The 18,522-nt window shown below is 47.5% G+C and overlaps 1 protein-coding gene across 1 annotated transcript; it reads left to right on the top strand.

Moving 5' to 3' along the window:
* Positions 1 to 527: 527 nt before the first annotated feature.
* PINK1 (PTEN induced kinase 1) lies at positions 528 to 18,294 on the top strand. The gene is made up of 8 exons (XM_079776533.1): positions 528 to 983; positions 4,368 to 4,652; positions 8,208 to 8,308; positions 11,340 to 11,522; positions 13,458 to 13,621; positions 14,973 to 15,100; positions 15,461 to 15,697; positions 16,972 to 18,294. The coding sequence occupies exons 1-8, from the start codon at positions 588 to 590 to the stop codon at positions 17,227 to 17,229; spliced, it is 1,752 nt and encodes a 583-aa protein (XP_079632659.1). The 5' UTR covers positions 528 to 587; the 3' UTR covers positions 17,230 to 18,294.
* Positions 18,295 to 18,522: the final 228 nt, after the last annotated feature.

The following is an 18,522-nucleotide window of genomic DNA, read 5'->3' as shown; positions in this document are numbered from 1 at the left end:
AGCTGTATCACTCGGGTAAGTCCCCCCACATCTTGGGGACTCAGCTCACTCATCTGAAAAAACATGGCCTTTGGGTAATATTTCTCTTGGGGTCCTAAGAAACTAGCAAGGGTTTCTGGCTTGTAGAGGGGTGTCTAAGGGCATTGGGGAGGGGAAGGACTCAGTAGGCAAGGCAACATGAACTTTAACCTCAGCTCTGACACTGTGATTGTTGTCACTGCCCTTTAAATGCCTGTTTCCTTATCTATAAAAATGATATTCCTATCTCCTCGGTGGGAAGATTAAATAAATTAACAGTAGTAAAGAGTCTAGTGGGTGATACTCCAGATTCCCTGGGCCAGCAATGTTCTTTCAGGACCTGCCTGACATGCAACACCACTACACAGGGTCTAAAGTGCAAAAGGGCAAGAAACTATCCAGCGCCAGGTTCGCGCACAGCGCCCTCGCGCGTTCAGCGCTGGAACTGCCGGACCCGTGACCCCGCCCATCGACGCCACCTGCACGCGCACGCGCCTGCGCAGAGGCGCCGCCCCCCGGAGTTTGTTGTTGTTGTTGTGACTCGCGTGCCGGACGCCTGCTTCGCTACCATGGCGGTGCGACAGGCGCTGGGCCGGGGCCTGCAGCTGGGTCGAGCGCTGCTGCTTCGCTTCACGGCCAAACCTGGCCCGACCTACGGCTGGGGACGGCCGGAGTGGCCGGGTCCCGCGGCGGCCCGGGGTCGCGGAGAGCGCCCGGGCCAGGCCGCGGGACCCGGCGCGGAGCCGCGCAGGCTCGGGCTCGGGCTGCCCGACCGCTACCGCTTCTTCCGCCAGTCGGTGGCGGGGCTGGCGGCGCGGCTCCAGCGGCAGTTCGTCGTGCGGGCCCGGGGCGGCGCGGGCCCTTGCGGCCGGGCCGTCTTTCTGGCCTTCGGGCTGGGGCTGGGCCTGGTTGAGGAGAAGCAGGCGGAGGGCCGGCGGGCGGCCTCGGCTTGTCAGGAGATCCAGGTGAGCGCCCGCAGGGGGCGGGGCGGGGCGGGGCCCGCAGTTAGGCTGGAGCGGATTTCAGCTGGTGGGGGCGGGGCCAGGAGGGGCGGGGCCTGGGGGCATTTAGTGACCGGAGCCCTGAATTAAGTCGATCTATCCTCCCTCCTCAGACTGGGACATTCCTTGAAAATCACCAAATAAGGCTCATTTTGAGTGTTGCTGGTCTGCTGGTGGAGGGACAGCATCTCACTTTCGTTTTACTGTGTTTCCTTCCTCAAACATGCTTTGGGAGATAAGCTGCTAATTATACGTACTGTTGCACCATTGCTCATAGCTTTGTGTCAGTTTTTAAAAATGTAATGACAAGTCATAACATTCTATCCCTGAGGTAGTTGTCGTCCACAATTTATGGATAAGGAAGCGTTTTCAGAGAGGCAAAATACCTTGCTTGAACTCAAAACAGTAAAGAGTGGTGCCCTTAAGCACTGAGCCAGGCTGCCTCCACAGTTTAGCCAGACAGTTAGTGACGCAGCTGAAGCCAAATTAAAATTAACAGAAAGGAAGACATCACACCAAACGGTTTTAGTTAACCTGTGTGGAGTTATCTAGAGTGAGTGGATATGTAGGGGGTTTTAGGCTTTTTTATTTTTGGAATATATTTTTATTGATTTGAGAGAGGAAGGGAGAAAGAGAGAGAGAGAAACATCAATGATGAGAGAGAATCATTGATCGGCTGCCTCCTGCACGCCCCGCGCTGAGGATGGAGCCTGCATCCTGAGCATGTGCCCTGACCGGGAATTGAACCGTGACCTCCTGGTTGGCAGATGGTGGCTCCAGCACTGAACCACACCAGCCAGCGGGCTCTTAGGCTTTTAAAAATTGCTTAAAAACAGTTCAGAGACCTCTGTTTCTACCCTACTAAAATCCGCATAAGTCAGGGTTCTCCAGAGAAATAGAACCAGTAGGATATGTTTATAGAAAAAGAGATTTATTTTAAGGAATTGGCTCTGCAATTCTGGAGGCTGGCAAATCCGAAACCTTAAGGGTAGGTGGGCAGACCCAGGAAACAGCCATCGTTGCAGTTCAAGAGTGAAGGTCATCTGCTGGCAGAATTCCCTCTTCCAGGGAGTCCGTCTTCTGCCTGGGCTTGGAGCCGCAGACTGAGTTAGTACTGCCTCTGCAGTTGACCGTGGAGGGCTGCGGGGCTGGGAGATGGAGTGACTTGCCCGAGGACACAGCTGGTTCAGGACCAAGCAGTCTCTCCCCTGTTTCCTGGTACCAGGCCCAGTTCTTATTACTCAGCACTGGAGTGTGTCATGTTTGAGCTCTGGCTAGTTTGGGATGACAGGTGACATCTGACCTAGTCCACTGCTACTTACTGTCCTTGTGTTTTGCTGTTGCTCAACTGGCAGAAGCCACGGGTGGGAAACTTGATAATCCTGCTTAAAATTATGGAGGCTTTTTGTAACGGAGGAGCTCTGTCCTCCTAAGCTTACCCTCTACACGTCCTTTTCTCACACTTCACTTAAATTTTTTAATTAGTTACAGTTTTTAAATTCAGGTGTTTGATTTCTTTGGGGGGAAAAATCACCAGATCTGGCATCTCTAATACTAAAGTTCCGTATGGTGTCACAGTAGAAGAGTGGCTGCTCCATTTAGATGGAGGCATATGGAGGGGAATTCAGTTACAAAATAGGCAAAAGACATGCGAGTGTATTTGACCCAGAGGAAGTACAGATGTTAAACATGCGTATGGAAAGATGTTCAAGATCACTAGCCATTAGGGAAATGCAGGTTGGAAACACAATGTGACATCACTGCATACTTATTGGAACAGCTAAAATAAAAAATAGTAATAATACCAAATGCTGGTGAGGATGCAGAGAAGCTGGGCTGCTGGCGAGAATATAAAATGGTAAAACACTCTGGAAAACAGCAGTTTCTTTAAAAAGAAAACAAAATCATGCATTACCGTATGACCTAGCCATTGCAGTCTTGGGCATTTACCCAGAGAAATGAAAACTTATGTTTATACAAAAACCTGTACATGAGTAGCTGCTGTGGATAGCAACATGGCAGCTTCCCCAAAAAATAAAAATAGAATTATCATATGATCCAGCAATTCTTCTTAGTGTACACAAAAAAGAATTGAAAGCAGGAACTTGAACAGATACTTGATAAAGGATTATGCCACAAAATATTGCTTCTGCTCCATGGAGTGTAGAATTGAGTTGACAAGACCAGATAGACTTTCTTTTATTACGGTGCAAGGTGTATTCGTTTACAGACACTAAGTGCTTTAGGACTCCTCCAGAAGGAAAGGTTGCTGTGGGCTGGTTTGTCAGGGCTAGTTATACTGGGAGGAAGTGATTGAGTTGGGACTTGATGGAAGAGTAGAGAAGAGCCAGGCAAATAATACAATAGAAATAGAAGGGGAGGGGAATAGTGTGAGCAAAGGTTCAGAGAGTGGTGTATGAAAGGTAAATATGGGTGGTGCACAGACCAGCTGGTGAAATAGTTTTCAAATACACAAAATACCAGGACAAGGTCCTGAGTAACCTACTGGCTAGGTTTTTGAACAGAAAAGAGAGTGACATTGAAAGCATTGTAGTTTGATCTGGCTCAGAAGCAGGTGAAGGGATGATGTGAGAGTAGGAAAGTCTAGAGGTGGGTAACTAACCACGGAATGGAAGGGATCAGCAGATCAGATAGGATTTGAGGTGAAGCTTGGGTGACTTCAAATGATGTTACCTGCCTGAAGTACATAAGGACTCTGATTTGGGGGATTGCATCCCCACCAACACCTGCATTTCCATCTATTTCCATCAGAATTATACTCTTGTTTTCTTTCTGAAAACAGAGTGAATCCACCAGATTCCTAAGAGGTAGAGATAGGATTTAATGACTCAGCTCCAGGGACCCTCCTGATTTTACCCCCTGTCTGCAAAAGTGACCTGAGGTCATTCACAGGTGGAGGGTGCTGTTGACCACATACTCCTGCCCATCTACAGCTCCTGGCAGCCATCCACTAGCCGCCTGCCAAGGTCTTTGCAGAGAGAGCTGTCTCCATAATCAGAAACCTCCAACATTGTGCTGGGGCTTGACGGGCAGCAAAGGAGTGGCGGGTGTCAACTGCAGAAATTGGAAGTCCTGACCTCTTAACTAACGATGTTCAGTGTTGAGTTGTCTCTGATGCAGTGAAGCGACTGTGAGAAAAATTATTCTGAGTAATGAGGAAGGCAGGATGGCCTGAGCCCCGGCTGAGCAGTGAAACCTACTTTGGTTGTGTTTTTACCAGCTCCCAATCTTGTACCTGAAGACCTTGCCCCGCTATCCTTCCCTCCCCCATTTCCCATTACTTAGCCTTCCTAGTCTGCCTCTCACAGTGTGTGTGTTTCCTCACAGACCATTTTCACACAGAAAAGCAAGCTGCTCCCTGACCCACTGGACACTAGACGCTGGCAGGGCTTCCAGCTGGAGGAGTATCTGATAGGGCAGTCCATCGGCAAGGGCTGCAGTGCTGCTGTGTATGAAGCCACCATGCCTGTGTTGCCCCGGAACCTGGAGGTGGCAAAGAGCTTCCGGCTTCTTCCAGGGAGAGCCCCAGATGTCATCCCACCAGGAGAAGAGGCACGAGCTCCGCAGCCCCCTGCTTTCCCCTTAGCCATCAAGATGATGTGGAACATCAGGGTAAGAATGGGCCTCCATCTTCAGAGTGCCAATCTCGGGGACCTGATGATGCTTTTCCCAGGAAGTAGATAGGAAAAGACAGATTCTCCACAGTCCAGGTGCTTATGTAGTCAGGAGTATGAAGCCCTGTGTCTCAAAACGTAGTATGTCCACGAATCACCTGGGGATTGACAGATTCTGATCTGTCTGGGGTGGGCCTGAGATTCTGCCTGTCAATAAGCTCCCAAAGCTTAGTTGTAAAACAAAGTTTGAGTAACAAGTGCCTAAACCATTGGTTTCTCAGCTGGCAGTCCTGGCTGATCAGTTAGTTCATTTCAGGACTACAGTTACCACCATCTTTTCTCCTTCCCATGACCCGCCTCACTGGAAAAGAAGAGCCACACTCCTTATCTCTAGCCTCACCCTCCACCTTACCTCCAGATCAGAGGCTTGCTTATCACCTCCCTGCTGTCAATTCTGGGAGGACTCCAGGTGTTGGGATATTGAGTATACCAGGTGTAAAGGTTAATAATGCGGATTTTGTAATCAAAGAAAACACGATAATTTCAAGAGAAACATCAAAAGTGCTTTATTCAAAGTAATGTCCATGGCTAGCTACACATTTCCCCCATCTTTCAGGTAATTTGTGGATACCGTCCCAATAGAACGTTTCTTGTTTTGAGGCAAACCATTCAGAGACCCAATTTTCCACTTCTTCATATGTTTTAAAGTGCTGCTCAGAAAGTGAGTGTGCCATCGATCGGAACAAGTGGTAATCTGAAGGAGCAAGGTCTGGTGAATACGGCGGGTGGGTTAATACTTCCCAGGAAAGATCTTATAACGTGTCTTTAACCGGTTTTGAAATGTGTGATAGTGCGTTATCATGAAGCAAAATTACTTTGCCATGTCTTCTGGCCCATTCTGGTCGTTTTACGATCAAAGTGTGGTTCAATTTGATTATTTGTTGTCAGTATCGATCAGTATTAACGGTTTCACCTAGTTTTAGAAGCTCATAATACACCACACCTTCCTGATCCCACCAAACGCAGAGCATTGTCTTCTTTCCAAAGCGATTTGGCCTTGCAGTCGATGTTGATGGTTGACCTGGATGAACCCATGATTTTGTGCATTTGGGATTCTCAAAATAAATCCACTTTTCATCACCAGTCACAATTCTATGCAAAAAAGACTTTCTTTCATGCCGTTGAAGCAACATTTTACTGATGATTTTTCGTTTTTCCATTTGTCTTTCGTTCAGTTGATGTGGCACCCATTTTCCTTTCTTTAAAATCTTTTCCATTGCTTGTAAACAATCGGAAATTGTTTGCTGAGCAACGTTTAATCTTTCTGCAAGTTGTTTTTGAGTTTGACACGCATCTTCATCTAATAATGCTTGTAATTGTTGGTCTTCAAACTTTTTCGGTTGACCTGGATGTTCTTTGTCTTTCACATTGAAATCATCACTTTTAAAGCATTTAAACCAGCGTTCTCAAGTATCTTGAGATGGAGCATGTTCACCGTAAGCTTCCCAGAGTATACGATAACTTTCAGCAGCAATTTTCTTCAAAATAAAGTAATGAGCCGAAGCCGGTTTGGCTCAGTGGATGGAGCGTCGGCCTGCGGACTGAAGGGTCCCAGGTTCGATTCCGGTCAAGGGCATGTATCTTGGTTGCGGGCACATCCCAAGTGGGAGGTGTGCAGGAGGCGGCTGATCGATGTTTCACTCTCATTGATGTTTCTAACTCTCTATCCCTCTCCCTTCCTCTCTGTAAAAAAATCAATAAAATATATTTAAAAATAAAAAATAAAAAATAAAGTAATGAATTAAAACTTCCCGCAAATGCTCTTTTTGGCACGAAATTCGACATTATTAAGCATAAAAATATCTATGATGTTAACACCTTCAACAAATTTGACATATGAAGTTTTGAAGCTGCTGTCAATACAACAAAATAGCATACATATCAAATCGCATATATATCAACATGTATAACTCCATCTATTGGGAAAAAATCTGCATTATTAACCGGTATTCCCCCCACAAAAACAGATTTCTGTCTATTGAGAGTAATTTCTTTACCTTACCATTACATAGGCGGGCTTAGAAAATGCATCAAGACCTGATGTTCTTTCTCCTGCCCAGAGCATACATCCAAGTCTAAGGTGGAAAACAGCCATGAGCTCATGCTGGACCCTGAAGTGCAGTTGCTTGTTTTGATTTGGGGAAGGAAGGTTATTAGACTGTTGCCCTTCCAAGCTGAGTTAATAGCTAACAAGCATCTGAACCCTTTGCGTCAAAACTTCACTGGTTGGGGCGTGAGAGCTTTTGCATTCAGAAAACTTAAAAGACTTGATTCTTACAGGATATTCTTGATGCTCAAGTTTCATGGGTACTGAGAGCTGTTCATAGTGAGAGAGGAGAATAAGGTGATTTTCTTCCTCTTTGGTATTATTGGTTGGTTGTTTCTTACTGGGAGATGGGAAAGCTGTTCTGTGACTCAGCACAACTTTACCTAGAGTGGGCTGATGAGGCTCTGACCTGTCTGCTGAAGGGAGCCTAGAGGCTAGGTCTGGTTGTTACCAGAGGCATCTGTGGCAGGAAGAAGGGTCCCATGCCCTGACCATCCTGATATCTCTTCCTGCTCTGGCATCTGAACTGCCAAGACTTGAGGTGTGGGAAGCATCCTCTGAGTTGGCATGGATGACACCTCTGCCCTATCTCTCAGGAGGGACTAACCTTGGCTTGCCACTTTAAGAGGTTGTCTTATCTTTTTTTCCCCAAAAAAATAACACATACTTTTATTTTTTTTGACAAAGACATGGTTACTTTTTTATTTGAAGGAGAATAAAAAGTATGTTTTAATAAATACTGCGGAAACATTGACCAAACAAACATACAAATTGACTTCAACATTTTAAAAAATGCAACAAAAGTTCTGCTTTTTAACAATTATAACTTATTTTCTTTTTACAATATTTAAATACAGAAAGCACTTGCCAGCTATTTTGTAATACTGCCCAAAGCATAATGCTCCTTCAGTCAAAACATATTATGTTGGTAGAAACATCTGTATTTCATGGGAAATGACTGGTATTTCCTTGCAGAGACCAAACAAAGTGCTTATAAAACATAGAACTACGTTTGTAATTACCTTAGTCTCCTTTCCTGCCACAGTTTAATGGGAGCAACAGCTTCAACACTTCAAAAATGAAGCTTTATCATTGGAAAGAAAGCTCGATAAAAAACATATTTTTATTGATTTCAAAGAAGAAGGGAGAGGGAGAGCGAGATAAAAACATCAATGATCAGAGAGAATCATTGACTGGCTGCCTTCCACAGGTCCCCACTGGGGATCAAGCCCTCAACCTGGGCATATGCCCTGACCAGGAATCAAACCGTGACCTCCTGGTTCATAGGTCAATGCTCAACCACTGAGCCACGCCAGCTGGGCTTATCTTGAAGGTCAAAATCAATCCTAAGCAGTAGCTGTTCTGATCTGGATTGCAAGGAGGGGGTTGGACTTGCCATTCTGCTTGGGTCTGTATAACCCTGGATTCATTGTGGATTTGTTTCAGGCGGGCTCCTCCAGCGAAGCCATTTTTAGAACAATGAGCCAGGAGCTAGTCCCAGCTAGTCGAATGGCCTTGGCCGGGGAGTATGGAGACATCACTTACAGGTAAGCACCCATCTGCCCACCAGACTGGCTGTGAGTTCTTTGAGAGCAAAACCATCATCTGTCCTCAGCACTCAGCACAGTGTCTGACACGACATGCAGATGATAGCAAATGCTTACTGAATGGTGTAGTTAATGATGGATTTTCGATTGGTGGGTCATTAACTTGGGAAAGATTGTAGATTACCTGCCCATGCACACTGGAGTGAGGAGAGAGGGCCATCCCAAAACGCCCATTTCAGAAAGTAGGAAATGGATCTGATTTCTGATTCTTCCTAAGTAATGCCCAGTGGAGCACCACCTATCTGTACCAACTGAACTCTGCCCCCAGCAGAGGTAGCATTCATTCCTCTAACAGCTGCAGGGCACCTAATGGTGCTGACAGATTAAAAAAAAAAAGTGGCCTGTTCCCCAAGAGTTCTCCATGAGGCCCAGGAGCCAGATGTCTCAGGAGCAGTCAGGCGTGGTAAGTTCTAGAATGGTGTACGCTCAGGTGCTGAGGGAACTCAGAGGTGGTGTGTGCGTGGCAAGGGTGGGGCCATTCAGAAAGGCCTCTTGAAGGGGCAGTTCGTGGTGCCTTTTGAAGGATGACTAGTCATTAGCTCGGCAAAGCAGTAGGAAAAGAGCATTGCCCTCGGAGGAGCAGTGGACAGCTGCCTTGCGGACGGTGGCTCGTAAGACCCGTAAGTCCATAGGTTTGAGCTATGACAACAGGAATTGTGCTCACTGTAATATTTGCAGACCACCAGGAGGAGGTGGGCCTGCTGCACGTCGGGTGATTTACTAGAGGATTGATTTATCAATCTAGTTCTGTCAGAAGCAGGAAGGTAGAAATAGGGACTTAAGGGAATGTACATGGAAAACCTCTTGCATTGCTTGGAAGGCACCAGTATAACTGAGGGTCTGGCAGCTCTGTGGGCTCAGCACTGTCCTCTTCTCCTGATTCCTGTGTGGGGAAAGTGGACCACACTGTCAGCTGCATTCGGGGGCTAATATTGTGGTGTCAGCTTCAGCCTGCTGACAGGGTGCTGTGAGCACTAAGATGTCCCTGCCGCAGAGTCCTGCCCAGACTTCTCGTCTGAAACAGTCCCTGCCACTCTCCATTCCTTTACCGTGCCTTAGTTTCTTTTCATCACAATTACCACCATCAGACTGTAAATCATAGAGGAGTGTGTCTATTTATTCCCAGTCTCTTCAGCTGTGCTAGATGCTCTCTGAGGCCAGGACTTTCAAGTTTTGTTTCCTGCGTTCCCCCTCAGCTCAGCGAGTGTCTGTTGAATGGTTAGGTGAATATGGCCAAAGGTCTGTTACTGAAGTACAGGTGACATCTAACGCGGTCTCAGGAGAAACTCTTCCCTGAGAGCCCCTGGGTGTATTCTGCTGAGCCTTTGCTCATCTAGAGATCTCAGATTTGGCCCTTTGCATCTGCTCCTCTTACTTCTCCCACCTGATTTCTTTCTCTCTCTTTTTTTTTTAAATAAATCTTTATTGTTGAAAGTATTACATATGTTCCTTCCCCCTCTCCCCCATTGCCCTCTCCCACCCCACTCCCCCCGATTTCTTTGTTTTGTTTTAATATACTTTTATTGATTTTAGAGAGAAAGGGAGAATCATTGATTGGCTGCCTCCTGCATGCCCACAACCTGGGCATGTGCCCTTGACCAGAATCGAACCTAGGACCCTTGAGTCCACAGGCCAACGCTCTAGCCACTGAGCCAAACCGGCTAGGACCCCCCTGATTTCGGATCTTGTCCCATTTACAGGCTACGCTCCACCATACCGAATTCCTACTGCCCTCCCCAAGGCACCAAGCTCCTCCATGACTGTTCTGTCTCTGCATGAAGTTAGCCATACTGGGCTGCCCTCCCCACAGCCTCTTGTCCTGCTCCAACACCCACACGCACATGTCTCCCCAGCACAGCCACACTCTTCTCTGGACTCCCGTGACAGCTGGCAGAGCCTTCCCATGTGGCACTGACAGCCTTCAGCTGTGATCCTGATTCTGCCACTAGCCCCAGTGGCCCAAGGGAACAATGCCTTGACTCTTGATTGCACAGAGCAGGGGCCCAGTGAATAGAAAGAGCAGAAGCCACACATGGGCTGGACCTACAGAGCTCGGGAACTGAGGCAGCTCTGAGGACAGGGCAGGCGTCATGCTCCCTGAGAATTATCTTGATGTCTTTGGGCTTCTATTCCATTCTCCTCTGCCACCCAGTGTCCTCAGTTCTTACCCCATGGCTCTTCTGTCCCTGCCTGCCTTTGGCTTGCACACCTCCTTGGCTTCCAGTGGCCCAAGCACATCTCATCATCCTTTCACCAGCTCCACTGCATTCGTACCCTCAAAGAGAGATTCCACCTAGTCCCTTCCCTTTTCCTGTCAGCCATTTGGATCTCAGATGTGTCCAGGCTTATTACCCTTAGTCCAGTCGTCTTTGGTTGAGGCTGTGAGTGTGGGGCTCCTGGAGAAAGAGGGTGGGGAGGGCAGGTAGGTGACAGCTCTACTCCCAACTGTCTGAATCCATTCGTTCATTCAACAAAGGTTTATTGAGCTCATACTCCACACCAAGTGTTATTGCGAGAACTTGGAATCACAGAGATTCTAGTCCTTTCTTTACAAGTATTATTAACCTTATGAGGTATGTTACTACCTTTTTCCCTGCACTTGAGACTGAGCCCAGACAAGTTTACTTGGCCAAGGATGTACAGTGGCAGACTTGGAGTCCAAACTCAGGCGCCTAGTCTGATTCCAGGTGCTTTTAACAACTGTATCTGCCACATGGGATGGTGGATGGACGAAGGATGGATGGAAAGAAGGACTGGCTTTTCTCTGGGCTCATCAAATGTGATGCGTCATCTTAATGGTTTTTTTTCTCTAACACCAGGCTCTGCATCTGGAACATAGCAGATCTGTAGTAAATGTTCGATATAAACGGTGAATAAATGAATGGCAGTATTTACTGTGGCCTTAGATTATCTTTCCAACTCTTGTTACCTGTTACTGGCCTCATACATTTGTCCCTTTTGACTGAAACAGAAAATCTAAGGGAGGTCCGAAGCAACTGGCTCCTCACCCTAACATCATCCGGGTCTTCCGCGCCTTCACATCGTCTGTCCCACTGCTGCCAGGGGCCCTGGTCGACTACCCAGATGTGCTGCCCCCACGTCTTTACCCCGAAGGCGTGGGCCACGGGCGGACACTTTTCCTCGTTATGAAGAAGTAAGTGGCAGGAGTACGGCAGGACCTGGAGTGAGTGGGAGCTGTTCCCTGCCTCTGTGCACCTGGAGTCCAGGGTCACAGGGAAGAGGATCCTCATCCTTTGGGAGATAAGGCCATGCCAAGGGCAAGTTTCCATAAACAGAATCTCTTCATTTAGAAGAGACTTTTCACCTTGTGCTTTTATTTAAAATACTGGAGGCCCGATGTATGAAATTCGTGCAAGGGTAGGCCTTCCTTCCCCCAGCTGCTGGCACCAGCTTCCCTTTGGCACCCAGGACCCAGGCTTCCTTCCGGCTACCAGCAGGCACTCGGGACCCAGACTTCCTTCTGGCTGCTGGCAGGCACCCAGGACCCGGGCTTTCCTTGCAGCCCCAGCTTCATCCGGAAGGACGTCCGGTCTAATTAGGATATTATGCTGTTGTTATTATAGATTATTATAGACTAGAGGCCCAGTGCATGAAATTCGTGCACGGGGGTGTGTGTCCCTCAGCCCAGCCTGCACCCTCTCCAATCTGGAACCCCTCGAGGGATGTCCGACTGCCCGTTTAGGCCCGATTCTGGTAGGATCGGGCCTAAACGGGCAGTCGGACATCCCTCTCACAATCCGGGACTGCTGGCTCCTAACTGCACACGTGCCTGCCGGCCTGATCGCCCCTAACTGCCCCCCCTGCCAGCCTGATCACCCCTAACCGCTTCTGCCTGCCAGCCTGATCACCCCCAACTGCCGGCCAGGTCACCCCTAACTGCCCCCCGCCCCCACTGGCCTGGTCGCCCCATGCAGCCTGCTGTTCAGTCATTCGGTCGTCCCTCACTAACACCCCTGCCAGCCTGGTCGCCCCACGCAGCCTGCTGTTCGGTCATTACTGTTACTGTGACAGCATCACAGACAATTTGCATATTCCTCTATTAGTAGAAATGTATGTTTTTATTGATTTTAGAGAGGGAAGGACAGAGATAGAAACATCAACGATGAGATAAAATTCATTGGTCGGCTGCCTCCCACATGCCCCACACTGGGGATTGAGCCTGCAACCTGGACATGTGCCTTGTCCAAGAACCAAACCGTTCTGGTTCTTCATAGGTCACTAAGCCACACGGCTGGGTTCACCTAGTGCTTTTATTTTTTTATTTTTATTTTTTAAATATATTTTATTGATTTTTTACAGAGAGGAAGAGAGAGGGATAGAGAGTTAGAAACATCGATGAGAGAGAAACATCAATCAGCTGCTTCCTGCACACCCCCTACTGGGGATATGCTTGCAACCAAGGTACATGCCCTTGACCGGAATTGAACCTGGGACCCTTGAGTCCGCAGGCCGATGCTCTATCCACTGAGCCAAACCGGTTTTGGCTCACCTAGTGCTTTTAGTGCATTTGACTGTTGTCCCTTCTCTGTGGCTGCCTTACCTGTTTTTGTTTTGTGTGTTTGTGTGTTTGTGTATATATATATAGATATATATATATATATTTTTTATTTCAGAGATGGAGAGGGAGAGAGAAACATCAACGATGAGAGATAAGCGTTGATTAGCTGCCTCCTGCACGCTCCCTACTGGGGATCGAGCCTGCAACCCGGGCATGTGCTCTTAACTGGAATTGAACCCGGGACCCTTCAGTCAACAGTCTGATGCTCTATCCACTGAACCAAACCAGCTAGGGCTGTTTGTTTTTTAACATACACAGTTCTTCTCCCCCTCTGTACCCCTTAACACTGCAGTCATGGACATTTTAAGGAAATGAAATCTATACTATTACTTTCAACATGTGAGGCCTGGCTCTTGCTAATTTCAGGATAGTGGGTGGGAACAAAGGATACTTGGGGCAAAAAGAAATAAAACATCTCCAGGAAAAAGAGGCAAGCCCATCATCCTAGTAATAAATAAGATGCTAACAAGTGTCAGTGCATGATAGAGGTTCCGTCACCTTCTCCACCAGCTACCCCTGTACCCTGCGCCAGTACCTTCGAGAGAAGACCCCAAGCCCCCGCCTCGCCACTGTGATGATCTTGCAGCTCTTGGAAGGAGTGGATCATCTGGTTCAACAGGGCGTCGCACACAGAGACCTAAAATCTGACAACATCCTTGTGGAGTTGGATGCAGGTAGGTGCCCGCCCACACTGCAGCTTTCCAGGGGTCTGGGGACATAAGTCCTTTTTGGTTTTTATGTCCTATTATAAGCTGTATCTATATTTAGCTCTGTACACAAGACATGCGCAATCTGTCCTTCAAAGTGGAAGCTTTCATTCTCCGTGGGATTTGTGGAGTGATTAACATTCCCTAGTTCCTTTCTGTTGCCCATTTACAGAACAACCCTAGTGGTGGAAGTTTTCTCGATTAAAGTAAAAGAGGTAGACTTTAGCTCAATATAAGAAAGAATTTTCAAACTGAAAGCTGTCCAAATATAAGCCCAGTTGCCTCTGGAAATAATGAGTCCCCCCTCCCCATCACTGGAAGCATTCAAGTAGAAGGTGGATGGTTAATTGTTTGGGGATACTGTAAAGTAGTTCATACATCCGATCATGTTTGATCTAGATTTAAAATAAGTAAATACGCAATTAAATTACCAGATGAACTGGCTTCTCTCTTCTTTTAAAAAAATATATTTCTTTATTGATTTCAGAGAGGAAGGAAGAGGGAGAGATAGAAACATCAATGATGGGAGAGTATCATTGACCGGCTGCCTCCTGCACGCCCCCTACTGGGGATCGAGCCCACAACACAGGCATGTGCCCTTGGCCGGAATTGAACCTGGGACCTTTCAGTCCGCAGGCCAACACTCTATCTACTGAGCCAAACTGGCTAGGGCAGGAACTGGCTTCTTAAAGGAAGTCTGTGTGAATCCTTTTACAAATAACGAATTCCTAATGCACCTCATTCTTAGGTTTGGATTTGGGTTTTCAGGTTCAAATAAGGGCCCTTAGAGGTCATTTGAGCCAAGCACCAGCTGTTGAGTAAATTATGAGCAGTCCTTCAGCCCTGGGACAGGTCCAGTGACTTCATTATTTAGATTGATCCCAACTTTTTTGTTGTTAATCCTCACTTGATATTTTTTCCACTGATTATTTTAGAGAGAGAGGGGAGGGAAAGAGAAACATTGATGTGAGAAACACACATCAATTGGTTGCCTTTGACCAGAAATCAAACCTGGCACCCTTTGGTGCATGGGCTCTAACCACTGAGAACACCGGCCAACCTAGATTGATCCAAACTTTTATCCAGTTCTTTGTTCGAGGGCTTTGTCAGGGAGCCTTTATTTTCTAGAGGCATTTCTGTATTCGTGTAGCTGGCCTTCCCATTTGGCTCTCTGGAGAGCCTCTGCTCTCCTGTACCAACCCCGAGTCCCTGTTAGCCCCTCCCCTCTACGTCTTGATGGTGGCTTTAGTAGGTTCCTAGGAGGGCCTCTCAGAGGAAAGATGGAGAAGCAGTCGCTTACCTCCTGTCTCTTCCCCAGACGGCTGCCCCTGGCTGGTAATCTCGGATTTTGGTTGCTGCCTGGCTGATGAACGCATCGGCCTGCAGTTGCCGTTCACCAGCTGGAATGTGGATCGGGGCGGAAACGGCTGCCTGATGGCTCCTGAGGTGAGTCCCGCTGAGATGTCATGCACCATCAGCGACTCTGGTGTTTCCACTGATAGAACAAGACTTCATGCCTCATCATTTTCTCAACTCCTCCAGCTTTCATGACCCATGATTTGGCACCAGTCCCTTTCCTGCCACTTTGCTTTAGTCTGGATCGCCCTAATGTTCCTGGGAGATGCATGTTTTGTCAGCACAAAGTCGACAGCCTGGGCAGATTCTTCTGGGTCTGAGCTACAACTTACCAAAATTCTAGGTTCCTTAGGAGAGTTCAGATTAGCCCATGAATCAGGTGGCATGCAGGGGCATGAGTAGCTTAGAAATGCCAGCAACGTGATTGCTCATCCATTGCTTTCCGAGCAGGTGTCCACGGCCTGCCCTGGCCCCAGGGCGGTGATTGACTACAGCAAGGCTGATGCCTGGGCCGTGGGAGCACTCGCCTATGAAATCTTCGGGCTCCCCAATCCTTTTTACGGCGAGGGTGGAGTCTACCTTGAAAGCCGAAGCTACCAAGAGACTCAGCTGCCTGCACTGCCCGAGTTGGTGCCTCTGGATGCCAGACAGCTGGTGAGATCACTGCTGCAGCGGAAGGCCAGCAAGGTGAGGCCATCCCCAGGTTTTGCAGGGATTTTGCAGGTAGAAACCTCGGAGTAAATATCAGTGTTGGGCAAGCACTAGAGCGGGAGTTGGGAACATGTGCCCCTCGGGCATACAGCTCGCAAAATCATTTGGACTGTCCCTGCCAAGGCATTAGGGGTGAGTTAATTAAATGTTTGACCAAATAAATATAGCAGGCTAATTTTTAAGTTAATTTTGTGTAGCCTGAGAATGATGTTACAAATATAAAAAGGTTCCTCACCCCTGCCTGATGTAGAGTGACCAACAACTCTTCTGCCTTACAGAGATTTAAAAAACAAGTATAGGAGAGCAAAATAGAGTTTAGTATGAATTGGAATAGGGGAACTAGCCACCAAATTAGAATCCCAGCAAGTCAACTGTTCTTGGCTTTAGTTGCTTACATTACTCAGAGGGAGAAAGATGCATTTTTTTAAAAAATATATTTTGATTTTTTACAGAGAGGAAGGGAGAGTGTTAGAAAGTTAGAAACATCAGATGAGAGAGAAACATGGATCAGCTGCCTCCTGCACACCCCCCACTGGGGATGTGCTGCAACCCAGGTACATGCCCTTGACCGGAATCGAACCTGGGACCCTTCAGTCCGCAGGCCGACGCTCTATCCACTGAGGCAAACAACTCAGGGCAGAAAGATGCATTTTTAAGAAATGTCTGTTGGAGATGTAGTTTATGGAAACGGCTGAGATCTAATGAGACAGTAGGTGTGAAGACATGTATGACAGCAGATCTGGACATTTTGAAGTTACTATAAGGAATCTAAAGGCTAACATGAGAGGCCACACAGTGGAGTGGCAGGTCTTGTTCAGGTGGCATGCTTAGTGAGAAGAGCTGAGGCAGACCTGGTCTCAAATTCTGTTCTTCCACTTACCTCCCGTCTTGCACAGTGTGCTGTCATGGTCACAGTAATGCTTGCTGCTACTAGTTACTATGAGATACAACTCATTCCAGACAGTGTTCCTAGCAGGAGGCGGTTTGTGGGCCCTCCAGGATGGGGAGGCCCATTGGGAGCACACTGCCCCCAGGCAAATTTGTAAACATGGGAAAGTCTGGAGCATGGGTAGAAAGCAGCCAATATGTCAGGAGAGTGAAAGGTGTGGTAGGAGAGAGAAGAGCGGAGAAGAATTTGGTTGGGACCAGGGGAGGGAAGAACCTGAAATGAGGATTCCTTTCCGAAGAGGGTTGTGGGCCGAACACTTTGTCACAGATGTTCTAAGCCTCAGCTTCCCTTCCTGTTGCAGAGACCATCTGCCCGAGTAGCTGCTAACGTGCTTCATTTAAGCCTCTGGGGTGAACATACTCTGGCCCTGAAGAATCTGAAACTAGACAAGATGATTGGCTGGCTCCTCCAACAATCAGCAGCCACTCTGTTGGCCGACAGGCTTACAGAGAAGAGCTGTGTGGAAACAAAAATGAAGATGTTATTTCTGGCCAACCTGGAATATGAGGCGCTGTGCCAGGCAGCCCTCCTCCTCTACTCTTGGAGGGCAGCCCCATGAAGGCTGTTGTAGCTGGTGAATTACTAAAAGAACTTGGCAGCATCTATGTCGTGATGGTCTGTGAATGCTGAAGGGGGGCAGGGGTGTCTTGAGGTGTGAGGGGAGAGTCAGGAGAAAAGGTGGCACAGAGAGGGCTGGTCAGTGGAAAAGAAGGCATCTGGTTTGGCAAATGGGAGGAACAAGTTGAGTGAAGTTCACGGTGTGTAGCTATTAACTCTAGCAGTGCGATTGTGGGCGCATCTACGTAAATTTCTCTTACTTTTCCTATAGAGGGCCCCAGAGTAAACACCCAAGCTGCTGAAGCTACTCAACTCTGCTGTTGTAGCACAAAGCAGTCTTAAATATGGAAACGAACAAGTGTGGCCGCATGTCAATAGTAAAGCTTTATTTATGGACACTGAATTTCATGTGTCACTTAAATAGTCTTGTTTTTTACGTTTTTAAATGGTTTTTAAAAATTTTTGCTTGCAGGCCATACAAAAATAGGCAGCAGGCTGGATTGGCCCATAGGCCATAGTTTGCCAACCCCCTGATCTGGATGAAGTCAAAGGGCCAAACTAAAAAAAAAAAAAAAAAGCACTAATCACTTGGCCCCTATGTGTATGGATGCTAAAATTGTGGTAAGATCTTAGCCTACAAAGGTGAGAAGATATACTCAGGTGTTAAATGCTGACCACAAAGCCCTACCTTACGCTCATGTTCTGTCTTCACAGACCTCTGAAGAGTAGATGACTGGGCTGTTAAATGAGGCTGGGCTGGGGAGGGGTGGACCTGCACGCCACTTTATAACGGATCCAGGCCAAGGCAGCGCTGTCAGCAGCATGCTACCTGAGCTAAGGCAAGCGTTTGCACAGGTCAGTATATTTAGATATCAGAATGAAAAACATGCAGTCCTGGAAAACAAGAGCCTGTGCGCTCCAGCTATTGCATTGAGTCTAGCAGAGCTAAAATGACCAATGGAATGGGAACGAACAGCATGGTGTTTTACACTTGCCGGTTTCCTCCTGACTAGCATTTCTTACAGGAATTGTGAAGAATTAAATGCATATTTACAACTGCAGAATATATATGTGCCTTGGACTGTTTGGCTTTAAGACTGATTCTTATACCATAAAGAAAAAAAAATTTTGTGGGCAGAGATCAACAATGGAAGGGATTTCGCATATAATTTTGCACAAGCTCTTTAGGAATATGGCTATTGTCTAAAGCAGCGGTTGCCAACTGGGTGGTCCACAGACCATTGGTGGTCTGCAAGGTCCAAAAGGTTGGCGACCGCTGGCCTAAAGCAAGTGA

Source organism: Cnephaeus nilssonii (genome assembly GCF_951640355.1).
Source record: "Cnephaeus nilssonii genome assembly, chromosome: 7".
Classification (NCBI taxonomy): domain Eukaryota; kingdom Metazoa; phylum Chordata; class Mammalia; order Chiroptera; family Vespertilionidae; genus Cnephaeus; species Cnephaeus nilssonii.
This window is presented reverse-complemented; position numbering and strand designations above follow the sequence as displayed.